This window comes from Ascaphus truei, chromosome 17 (genome assembly GCF_040206685.1).
Source record: "Ascaphus truei isolate aAscTru1 chromosome 17, aAscTru1.hap1, whole genome shotgun sequence".
In the NCBI taxonomy this organism is placed as follows: domain Eukaryota; kingdom Metazoa; phylum Chordata; class Amphibia; order Anura; family Ascaphidae; genus Ascaphus; species Ascaphus truei.
The window spans coordinates 4713191-4725939 of record NC_134499.1 but is presented as its reverse complement, the minus strand read 5'-3'; the positions used below and the strand labels follow the sequence as shown (position 1 = coordinate 4725939).

Below are 12749 nucleotides of genomic sequence, written 5' to 3'. Positions count from 1 at the left end.
GTTAAATGAACGATACGATCGGCAGTCATAAGACTGGGAGCCAGGAAATGAGCCATGTACCACCCGGTGACTCACACAGTATCATTGGCCTGTACACCCATCTCCATTCATATTAAAATGACATTTAATCTACTTCGTATTTTATTTATATCATATTTATAAAATGAACAGATGTCATAAATATGCATTTTACATGTTTCTATTTTCTCCCTGATATACGTTATCTCCATGTATTTGAAGGTATAGCAATAATAATTATTATTATTGATTGCATATTCATGCAAGATGAGGACACCTCCCCTACATCTCCCTATTATAAATTGGCCAGCATCATGTTTTATAGTGGCTTGGTAGCATGTCTAAGCACTTTGGCTCCATTTTGCCTCTCGCCATCTTTTTAGCCCCTCGCGGTTGCTATGGAGATAAGCCGCGGTGCCGATCCAAGATGGCAGCCGCTGGAGGGCGTCACGTGGTTGCAATGGAGAAGGGGGCGGTAGAGTGCCGAGCGCGCATGCGCGGGGGCTCTGCTCCAGACACACAGCAGTAGCTCTGACACTGACCAGGGGTTTGGCTGCACCGTCCTATGCCATCAGCTGCTCCCACCGCATCCCTTACATTCACCCTCCTGCCCCTCTCCTCCTTCCAACAGATCCCCACCCCCCCATCCTTTACCCCCCCATTTGAAGACCCCATTGCAACCTTGTCCTACCCTTTAGCCCCCATTGCAAGCTATCCCCCCTTAAAATCCTATTATTATTTTGTAAATCCCAATTGCACCCTTATTAGGGGCCCTGACACTGCTCACCTGTGTGGAGACCCATTTAAATGCCCTTGAGCAGCCCAGCCATCACCAGATCTGCTGCCTCTTCCACACCTACCAAGGGCATCTGTAGTGTGCATAGGGGATTTTCCTACAGATAACGGTTTTTTTGGGGGGAGACTTGCAGAATGGAGGGGGGTGCTTATGGAGCTGGCAAGGCTGGGGGAGCCTTTGACCCACAGACTTTCATCAGACAACCCCACACAGTCTTAAGGATGGTGTCTTGGGTAAGTCATCCTCTTGTCTTCCCATATGGTGTGTAGGACAAAAAAAACCCTATTGGCAGTGACAGGCTCAGGCAGTCCTGATTTTTAATGGCACGTTATGGCTGTTCTACATTGTGGACTATAGGTTGTAAAGTTTAGGCTCAGCCGGTCCTGGCTTTACCTCCAATCCTATTGGAATTGTCATACTATGGAAATCCCCTGAGCCTTGTAGGGTCCCCATGTACAGTGTGTGTAAGAATATATGCTCATATTGGGATGGCTGATCTTCTACAAGCTGATCTTCTACATATGGTGACATTTAACCCATAAGGTCCTTGCAAGAATGAGTGGTGAGCTTTGGGATTGTTTTATATGATTCTATAAGGGCAATTATGTGCTGGTCTATGGGCGGGCATCAGGGATCCATGAATGAATCCAATACGTGGTCTCTCCTGCTGACTGCCGGTGTATATCCCACATCAAAAGGATTTAGCAAGGAGAAACCCCATATTGGAAACCTCATAACTCTACTGGAACCAGTGACCATGTTGTGTTAACATGACGTCTAATCGATTTGCTCTTATAAGCTGATAATGCCCAGTGATGTCTGTGTGTGAGATGGAGATATATATATATATATATATATATTTATTTATTTCCTACTCCTACAATGATGTATAGCTGTGTGGATTCTATCCTGCAGCAAAGAAGAAGCTGGCGTGTATGAGACTTGGGCAGAGCACAGGATACAAGGGGATAATATTATTTTTTGCGTCATATCAGGCCTTGCATTTTAACATTATATTATTGCAATGCTGGGTATGGCAATAAACTGTTTAACTTGTTTTCTGTCTGTGATGGGGATTAAACCAGTGTTTTTCGACAGAGGTTCCTAGGGGCCGTTGGGTTCCCTGCAATTCTTAAGTCATTTGAAAATTGTACCAAATACAGAAGAAATTACAGTGCATCTGATCACAGACGCGCTATTAGAGAGGGTTGGGGTCCCTTACAATGCATCTGATCTCAGACTCGCAATTAGAGAGGGTTGGGGTTCCTTACATTGCATCTGATCTCAGACGCGCTATTAGAGGGTTGGGGTTCGTTACATTGCATCTGATCTCAGACGCGCTATTAGAGAGGGTTGGGGTTCCTTACAATGCATCTGATCTCAGACGCGCTATTAGAGAGGGTTGGGGTTCCTTACAATGCATCTGATCTCAGACGCGCTATTAGAGAGGGTTGGGGTTCCTTACAATGCATCTGATCTCAGTCGCGCTATAAGAGAGGGTTGGGGTTCCTTACAATGCATCTGATCTCAGTCGCGCTATAAGAGAGGGTTGGGGTTCCTTACAATGCATCTGATCTCAGACACGCTATTAGAGAGGGTTGGGGTTCCTTACAATGCATCTGATCTCAGACGCGCTATTAGAGAGGGTTGGGGTTCCTTACAATGGACCTGATCTCAGACGCGCTATTAGAGAGGGTTGGGGTCCCTTACAATGCATCTGATCTCAGACGCGCTATTAGAGAGGGTTGGGGTTCCTTACAATGCATCTGATCTCAGACGCGCTATTAGAGAGGGTTGGGGTTCCTTACAATGCATCTGATCTCAGACGCGCTATTAGAGAGGGTTGGGGTTCCTTACAATGCATCTGATCTCAGACGCGCTATTAGAGAGGGCTGGGGTTCCTTACAATGCATCTGATCTCAGACGCGCTATTAGAGAGGGTTGGGGTTCCTTACAATGCATCTGATCTCAGACACGCTGTTAGAGAGGGTTGGGGTTCCTTACAATGCATCTGATCTCAGACGCGCTATTAGAGAGGGTTGGGGTTCCTTACAATGCATCTGATCTCAGACACGCTGTTAGAGAGGGCTGGGGTTCAGTAGAATCTCACAATATTTAGGGTTTCTTATCGCAAAAAAGGCTAAAAACCCCTGGATTAAAGTATTAAAAGCGCACATTTGTTTTGGCCGAAGGTTCATGTACATAGTAAAATGTATGTACCCAAGTGGTGGGTGTATATTTTATGCCGTTCCCTTCATACATATGTATCAACATTTGTTTGGTGCCCTTCTGGTGCGAATATATCTATCCCATCTCTCCCATCTATCCCTATATATCCTATCTATCTATCCTATCCATCCTATCCATCCTATCTATCTATCCCATCCATCCTATCCATCCTATCTATCTATCCCATCTCTCCCATCTATCCCTATATATCCTATCTATCTATCCTATCCATCCTATCCATCCTATCTATCTATCCCATCCATCCTATCCATCCTATCTATCTATCCCATCCATCCTATCCATCCTATCTATCTATCCCATCCATCCTATCCATCCTATCTATCTATCCCATCCATCCTATCCATCCTATCTATCTATCCTATCCATCCTATCCATCCTATCTATCTATCCCATCCATCCTATCCATCCTATCTATCTATCCCATCCATCCTATCCATCCTATCTATCTATCCTATCCATCCTATCCATCCTATCTATCTATCCTATCCATCCTATCCATCCTATCTATCTATCCCATCTCTCCCATCTATCCCTATATATCCTATCTATCTATCCTATCCATCCTATCCATCCTATCTATCTATCCCATCCATCCTATCCATCCTATCTATCTATCCTATCCATCCTATCCATCCTATCTATCTATCCTATCCATCCTATCCATCCTATCTATCTATCCCATCTCTCCCATCTATCCCTATATATCCTATCTATCTATCCTATCCATCCTATCCATCCTATCTATCTATCCCATCTCTCCCATCTATCCCTATATATCCTATCTATCTATCCTATCCATCCTATCCATCCTATCTATCTATCCCATCCATCCTATCCATCCTATCTATCTATCCCATCCATCCTATCCATCCTATCTATCTATCCTATCCATCCTATCCATCCTATCTATCTATCCCATCCATCCTATCCATCCTATCCATCCTATCTATCTATCCCATCCATCCTATCCATCCTATCTATCTATCCCATCCATCCTATCCATCCTATCTATCTATCCTATCCATCCTATCCATCCTATCTATCTATCCTATCCATCCTATCCATCCTATCTATCTATCCTATCCATCCTATCCATCCTATCTATCTATCCCATCTCTCCCATCTATCCCTATATATCCTATCTATCTATCCTATCCATCCTATCCATCCTATCTATCTATCCTATCCATCCTATCCATCCTATCTATCTATCCCATCCTCTCCCATCTATCCCTATATATCCTATCTATCTATCCTATCCATCCTATCTATCCCATCCTCTCCCATCTATCCCTATATATCCTATCTATCTATCCTATCCATCCTATCCATCCTATCTATCTATCCCATCTCTCCCATCTATCCCTATATATCCTATCTATCTATCCTATCCATCCTATCCATCCTATCTATCTATCCCATCCTCTCCCATCTATCCCTATATATCCTATCTATCTATCCTATCCATCCTATCCATCCTATCTATCTATCCCATCTCTCCCATCTATCCCTATATATCCTATCTATCTATCCTATCCATCCTATCCATCCTATCTATCTATCCCATCCTCTCCCATCCTCTCCTAATCTCACACACAAATAAACCAGGTTTAACACTGGTAAAAAGAGACAGCACACCGCACTTTGTAATCCAATAGTGATGTATTAAAACATACCGGCACCGCAACCAACGTTTCGCTCCTCTGAGAGGGACCTTCTTCCAGGTAATGCAATACCTCCCTCTCAGAGGAGCGAAACGTTGGTTGCGGTGCCGGTATGTTTTAATACATCACTATTGGATTACAAAGTGCGGTGTGCTGTCTCTTTTTACCAGTGTTAAACCTGGTTTATTTGTTCTATGGGATAAGCATCAGTCTTTTGGATATGGATGGTGTGTGCATTTCTGGACTTACCTGTGTATGTGTGTATATAATATGTATGTATGTACTGTATGTGATATATATATACAGTGGTTGACAAATCACCAAAAAATCTACTCGCCACACAAAAAAATCTACTCGCCACCTAGTACCAAACGTGTGCTGCGTGGGCCAATATTTACTCGCCCGGGGGTTAAATCCACTCGCCCGGGGCGAGCAAATGTATAGGTTTGTCGAACACTGTGTGTATGTATATATATATAATTATATTTATTTAAAAAAAATCAGGTGCAGTATTTTTCCAGTTTTTGCCTTGCTATATTAATTTGCTTTCTATTTAATCTGATATACTTTTACACACGAAGGGTAGTGATTAACCTTCCTGTGTTTTAACATGTATCAGATTGTTATATCTATCTACATATATAGACATACATATATAGATATGTATGTATGTATGTCTATATACATATACCGTTCTTTTTTTGTGTGGCAATTTTCTAATACAAAAACTTGTTTACTTGCCTGAGTGCTGCCCTATGACTCCGTGTAAAAATGGTATCGTATATCTTATTATTATTTATGGGATTAGCACCTACCTGTATGGATTTACCAGTGGAGTGCCGGCTGACACCTGCGTTTTATTTTTGTGTATGTATGTATATATGTCATCAATTGCCCCAGTTGCTCTGATTAGCTGCAGGCTTCGCGCCACAAGCAATAAGGACAGCCACTCTCTCTCTCCCGGGCGGAATTAGGTTCGTTTTATATACAGTATATAGCTCACATATTTACATTAGGCACAGGACATATAAATTAGCTCCGGTTCCTGCTTAAAGCTGCAGTTCAGGCAATATCCTGCATGTGTGTTTTTTTTTTAATAAATAAGTTCTGTAGTAAGAAAAAATACTTTTAGCATTTTCTGTTTTAAAAAAAACAACTTTTAAAGACCAATTTTCTTGTATTCTATTTTAACAGCCATTTGCTAAGGCACTGCCCCTTCTTGTCCTGTCACAAGCCCTGGCACACCCCTTTGTCAGCACTGCCCTCCCTCTAGCACATGTCAGTGCCGGAGTGCTCATGAATATTCATGAGCTTCCACTGACGGACTGAAGCAGAATATAAACATATCCCTTCACTAATTATGTCACCAAATTTCGCCGATCAATACATGGAGAACGAATTGGCCGGCAGCTATGCAGTTCTTTAGGTAATTAGAGATTGCCCACATAAAACTATTGAAGTAAAAAAATAAATGAAAAAAAAAAGACTGAACTGCAGCTTTAATAGTGGGGCGTGTGTATACTGGCTGCTTCAAATGCTACGGCCTGTAATATAGTGCGCGCACGTGTCAATTATAATTGGCTGTTAGCCAGATGTTCCTATACTTGGGACGCGCGCGCGGCCGTGAGCGGTGGCGCGGCAGGCCAGGGAAATGACAATAAAATTGTATTTTCGAGCTGCTGCCACGCCGCGAACCAATCACAGTGCGTCCTAACGCTGTGACGTCCGTCACGCCCCCTAACTGCGCGCATCACCGCTTGCGCTATAGAAGCTAAACGCGCACGCAATGTGCACGTGCAGCAGCAAGAACTATAAAACAAGTGTAAGGGGGTGTGATTAGGGTTCCCAGCGGATAAAGGGGCAGGAAGGAAGGGGTTATTCCCCAATGAAAATCCCATAGAAGGGATTACAGTAACTCCGCTGCTGTCGGGACAATTACACTAACAGCTTTGCGCTGCTGCCCTCCGTGGCATCAAAGGGGTTAATCTAGGTTACTTTATCCCCCACCTAAAATAATCCGTATCCCTTGTATTTGTACTTTGCTTTAACACACGCTCGCTGGAACACGCACGCTCGCTGGAACACGCACGCTCGCTGGAACACCGCACGCTCGCAGGAACACCGCACGCTCGCAGGAACACCGCACGCTCGCTGGAACACCGCACGCTCGCTGGAACACCGCACGCTCGCTGGAACACCGCACGCTCGCTGGAACACCGCACGCTCGCTGGAACACCGCACGCTCGCTGGAACACCGCACGCTCGCTGGAACACCGCACGCACGCTCGCTGGAACACCGCACGCACGCTCGCAGGAACACCGCACGCACGCTCACTGGAACACCGCACGCACGCTCGCTGGAACACCGCACGACACACACACACGTACGCAAGCTGTAACACGCACATACACACACATACGGGCGCGTAAGCACGCTGTAACACACGCATTCTGTAACACACACGCGTACTCATACTGTAACGCACACGCGCGCGCGCACGCTGTAACACACGCGCGTATGCATGCTGTAACACGCACGCACAGGCTGTTACACACGCGCGTACGCACACTGTAACGCTTGTTACAGCTTGCACGTGTGTTACAGCGTGTACGCTGTAACACGTATGCACGCTGTAACACATGCGCGCGTACACACGCTGTAACACGCACGCTGTAATAGACACACGCACACACACACGCACGCTGTAACACGCACACACGCACGCTGTAACACGCACACACGCATTCTGTAACACACGCACACACACGCTGTAACACGCGCGCTGTAAAGCATACACGCGCGCTGTAACGCGCACACACACGCTGTAACGCACACACACGCGACCTGTAACGCACACACACGCGACCTGTAACGCACACACACGCGACCTGTAACGCACACACACGCGACCTGTAACGCACACACACGCGACCTGTAACGCACACACACGCGCGCTGTAACGCACACACACGCGCGCTGTAACGCACACACGCGCGCTGTAACGCACACACACGCGCGCTGTAACGCACACACGCGCGCTGTAACGCACACACGCGCGCTGTAACGCACACACGCGCGCTGTAACGCACACACGCGCGCTGTAACGCGCGCGCTGTAACGCACACGCGCTGTAACGCACACGCGCGCGCTGTAACGCACACACACGCGCGCTGTAACGCACACACACACGCGCGCTGTAACGCACACACACACGCGCGCTGTAACGCACACACACGCGCGCTGTAACGCACACACACGCGCGCTGTAACGCACACACACGCGCGCTGTAACGCACACGCGCGCTGTAACGCACACATCCGCACGCGCTGTAACGCGCACACACGCACGCGCTGTAACGCGCACACACGCACGCGCTGTAACGCGCACACGCGCGCCCGCTGTAATGCACACGCGCGCGCGCTGTAACGCACACGCGCGGGCGCTGTAACGCACACGAGCGCGCGCTGTAACGCACACTCGCTGTAACGCACACGCTGTAACGCACACACGCGCGCGCTGTAACGCACACACGCGCGCGCTGTAACGCACACACACGCGCACTGTAACGCACACACACACGCTGTAACACGCACACACGCACACGCGCACACTGTAACGCACACACGCACGCTGTAACGCACACACGCACGCTGTAACACGCACACACGCACGCTGTAACACGCACACACGCACGCTGTAACACGCACACACGCACGCTGTAACACACTCACACGCACGCTGTAACGCACGCACGCGCGCTGTAACACACACGCACGCTGTAACACACACGCACACACGCACGCTGTAACACGCACACACGCACGCTGTAACACGCACGCTGTAACACGCACGCTGTAACACACACGCACGCTGTAACACACACGCACGCTGTAACACACACGCACGCTGTAACACACACGCACGCTGTAACACGCACGCACACACGCACGCTGTAACACGCACGCACACACGCACGCTGTAACACGCACGCACACACGCACGCTGTAACACGCACACACGCACGCTGTAACACGCACACACGCACGCACACACACGCTGTAGCACACATGCACACACGCACACTGTAACACGCACACACGCACGCTGTAACACGCACGCTGTAACACGCACGCTGTAACACACACGCACGCACGCTGTAACACGCACGCACACATGCACGCTGTAACACGCACACACGCACGCCGTAACACGCACGCTGTAGCACACACACACACACGCACGCTGTAACACGCACACACACGCACGCTGTAACATGCGCACACACACACGCACGCTGTAACACGCACACACACACGCACGCTGTAACACGCACACACACACACGCTGTAACACGCACACGCACGCTGTAACACACACGCACGCTGTAGCACGCTCGCAGGAACACCGCACGCTCGCAGGAACACCGCACGCTCGCTGGAACACCGCACGCTCGCTGGAACACCGCACGCTCGCTGGAACACCGCACGCTCGCTGGAACACCGCACGCTCGCTGGAACACCGCACGCTCGCTGGAACACCGCACGCTCGCTGGAACACCGCACGCTCGCTGGAACACCGCACGCTCGCTGGAACACCGCACGCTCGCTGGAACACCGCACGCTCGCTGGAACACCGCACGCTCGCTGGAACACCGCACGCTCGCTCGCTGGAACACCGCACGACACACACACACGTACGCAAGCTGTAACACGCACATACACACACATACGGGCGCGTAAGCACGCTGTAACACACGCATTCTGTAACACACACGCGTACTCATACTGTAACGCACACGCGCGCGCGCATGCGCACGCTGTAACACACACGCGCGTATGCATGCTGTAACACGCACGCACAGGCTGTTACACACGCGCGTACGCACACTGTAACGCGTGTTACAGCTTGCACGTGTGTTACAGCGTGCGTACGCGCGTGTTACAGCGCGCGTACGTGTGCATGCGTGTTATAGCACGCGTACGCTGTAACACGTATGCACGCTGTAACACATGCGCGCGTACACACGCTGTAACACGCACGCTGTAATAGACACACGCACACACACGCTGTAACACACACACACACGCACGCTGTAGCACACACGCATGCTGTAACACACGCACACACGCTGTAAAACGCGCGCTGTAAAGCACACACGCGCGCTGTAACGCACACACACACACGCTGTAACGCACACACGCGCGCTGTAACGCACACACACGCGACCTGTAACGCACACACACGCGCGCTGTAACGCACACACACGCGCACTGTAACGTGCACACGCGCTGTAACGCACACGCGCGCGCTGTAATGCACACACGCGCGCAGTAACGCACACATACGCGCGCGCTGTAACGCGCACACGCGCGCGCGCTGTAACGCACACGCACTGTAACGCACACACACGCGCGCTGTAACGCACACACACGCGCGCTGTAACGCACACACACGCGCGCTGTAACGCACACACACGCGCGCTGTAACGCACACACACGCGCGCTGTAACGCACACACACGCGCGCTGTAACGCACACACACGCGCGCTGTACGCACACACGCGCGCTGTAACGCGCACACCCGCGCGCGCTGTAACGCGCACACGCACGCGCGCTGTAACGCGCACACGCGCGCGCTGTAACGCACACCGCGGTGCTGTAACGCACACGCGCTGTAACGCACACACGCGCGCGCTGTAACGCACACACACGCGCGCGCACTGTAACGCACACACATGCGCACTGTAACGCGCACACACGCGCACTGTAACACGCACACACGCGCGCTGTAACGCACACACGCGCGCTGTAACGCACACACCCGCGCGCGCTGTAACGCACACACCCGCGCGCGCTGTAACGCGCACACGCGCGCTGTAACGCGCACACGCGCGCGCTGTAACGCACACGAGCGCGCACTGTAACGCACACACACGCGCGCGCTGTAACGCACACACACGCGCACTGTAACGCACACACGCACGCTGTAACACGCACACACGCACGCTGTAACACACTCACACGCGCGCTGTAACGCACGCACGCGCGCTGTAACACACGCACGCGCGCTGTAACACACGGACGCTGTAACACACACGCACGCTGTAACACACACGCACGCTGTAACACGCACGCACGCACACACGCACGCTGTAACACGCACGCACACGCACGCTGTAACACGCACACACGCACGCTGTAACACGCACGCACACACGCACGCTGTAACATGCACACAGCCACGCTGTAACACGCACGCTGTAACACGCACACACGCACGCACACACAGCTGTAGCACACACGCACACACGCACACTGTAACACGCACACACGCACGCTGTAACACGCACGCACACGCACGCTGTAACACACACGCACGCACCACGCTGTAACACGCACGCACACATGCACGCTGTAACACGCACACACGCACGCCGTAACACGCACGCTGTAGCACACACACCACACACACACACGCACGCTGTAACACGCACACACACGCACGCTGTAACACGCGCACACCACACGCACGCTGTAACACGCACGCACACACACTACAGCACGCTGTAGCACACACACACACGCTGTAACACGCACACGCACGCTGTAACACACACGCACGCTGTAGCACGCTTTAACACGCACACGCACACACACACGCACACACACACGCACGCTGTAACACGCACACACACGCACGCTGTAACACGCACGCACACATGCACGCTGTAGCACGCACACACACGCACGCTGTAACACGCACACACACGCACGCTGTAACACGCACACACACACGCACGCTGTAATACGCACGCTGTAACAAGCACGCTGTAACACGCACACACACGCACGCTGTAACACGCACACGCACGCAGCACACGCACGCTGTAACACACACGCACGCACGCTGTAACACACACGCACGCACGCTGTAACACGCACGCACGCTGTAACACGCACGCACGCACGCTGTAACACGCTCGCACGCACGCTGTAACACGCTCGCACGCACGCTGTAACACGCTCACACGCACGCTGTAACACGCTCACACGCACGCTGTAACACGCTCACACGCACGCTGTAACACGCTCACACGCACGCTGTAACACGCTCACACGCACGCTGTAACACGCTCACACGCACGCTGTAACACGCTCACAAGCACGCTGTAACACGCTGTAACACACGCACGCTGTAATACATGCACACGCACGTTGTAATATATGCACACGCACGCTGTAATACATGCACACGCACACACGCACGCTGCAACACACACGCATGCTGTAACACACACGCACGCTGTAATACATGCACACGCACGCTGTAACTCACACACACACACGCACGCTGCAACACACACGCACCGCTGCAACACACACGCACGCTGCAACACACACGCACCTGCAACACACACGCACGCTGCAACACACACGCACGCTGCAACACACACGCACGCTGCAACACACACGCACGCTGCATCACACACGCACGCACACTGTAACACACGCACACGCATGTAACACGCACCCGCACGCTGTCACGCACGCTGTCACACGCGCGCTGTCACACGCGCGCTGTCACACACGCGCACACACACGCACGCTGTCACACGCGCACACGCACGCTGTCACACGCGCACACGCACGCTGTCACACGCGCACACACACGACGCTGTCACACGCGCACACACACACGAACGCTGTCACACGCGCACACACACGCACGCTGTCACACACGCATGCTGTCACGCACGCTGTCACATGCACACACGCACGCACGCACGCTGTAACACACACTAACACGCGCGATGTAACACACCACACACGCTGACACACGCACGCTGTAACACACACACGCACGCTGTAACACGCACGCTGTAACACACACACGCTTGTAACACTCACGCACGCTGTAACACTCACGCACGCTGTAACGTCCACGCGTCCGCATGCTGTAACGCGCGGCCGCGCGCTGTAACACACGCGTACGCGCGCTGTAACACACGCGTAGCGCCGCT

General features: G+C 51.5%; 1 protein-coding gene across 2 annotated transcripts in view; it reads left to right on the top strand.

Annotated features, from left to right (window-relative positions):
- Window positions 1-493: 493 nt before the first annotated feature.
- Window positions 494-12749, top strand: part of SYNGR1 (synaptogyrin 1) — a 31317-nt gene continuing 19061 nt past the window's right edge. The window contains exon 1 of one of the 2 annotated variants that reach the window (XM_075573754.1): window positions 494-1047. In XM_075573754.1, coding sequence (XP_075429869.1) covers window positions 949-1047 — 99 coding nt within the window. In that variant the 5' untranslated portion in view covers window positions 494-948. The remainder of the gene's footprint in view (window positions 1048-12749) is intronic. The other variant, XM_075573753.1, reaches the window with a different exon arrangement.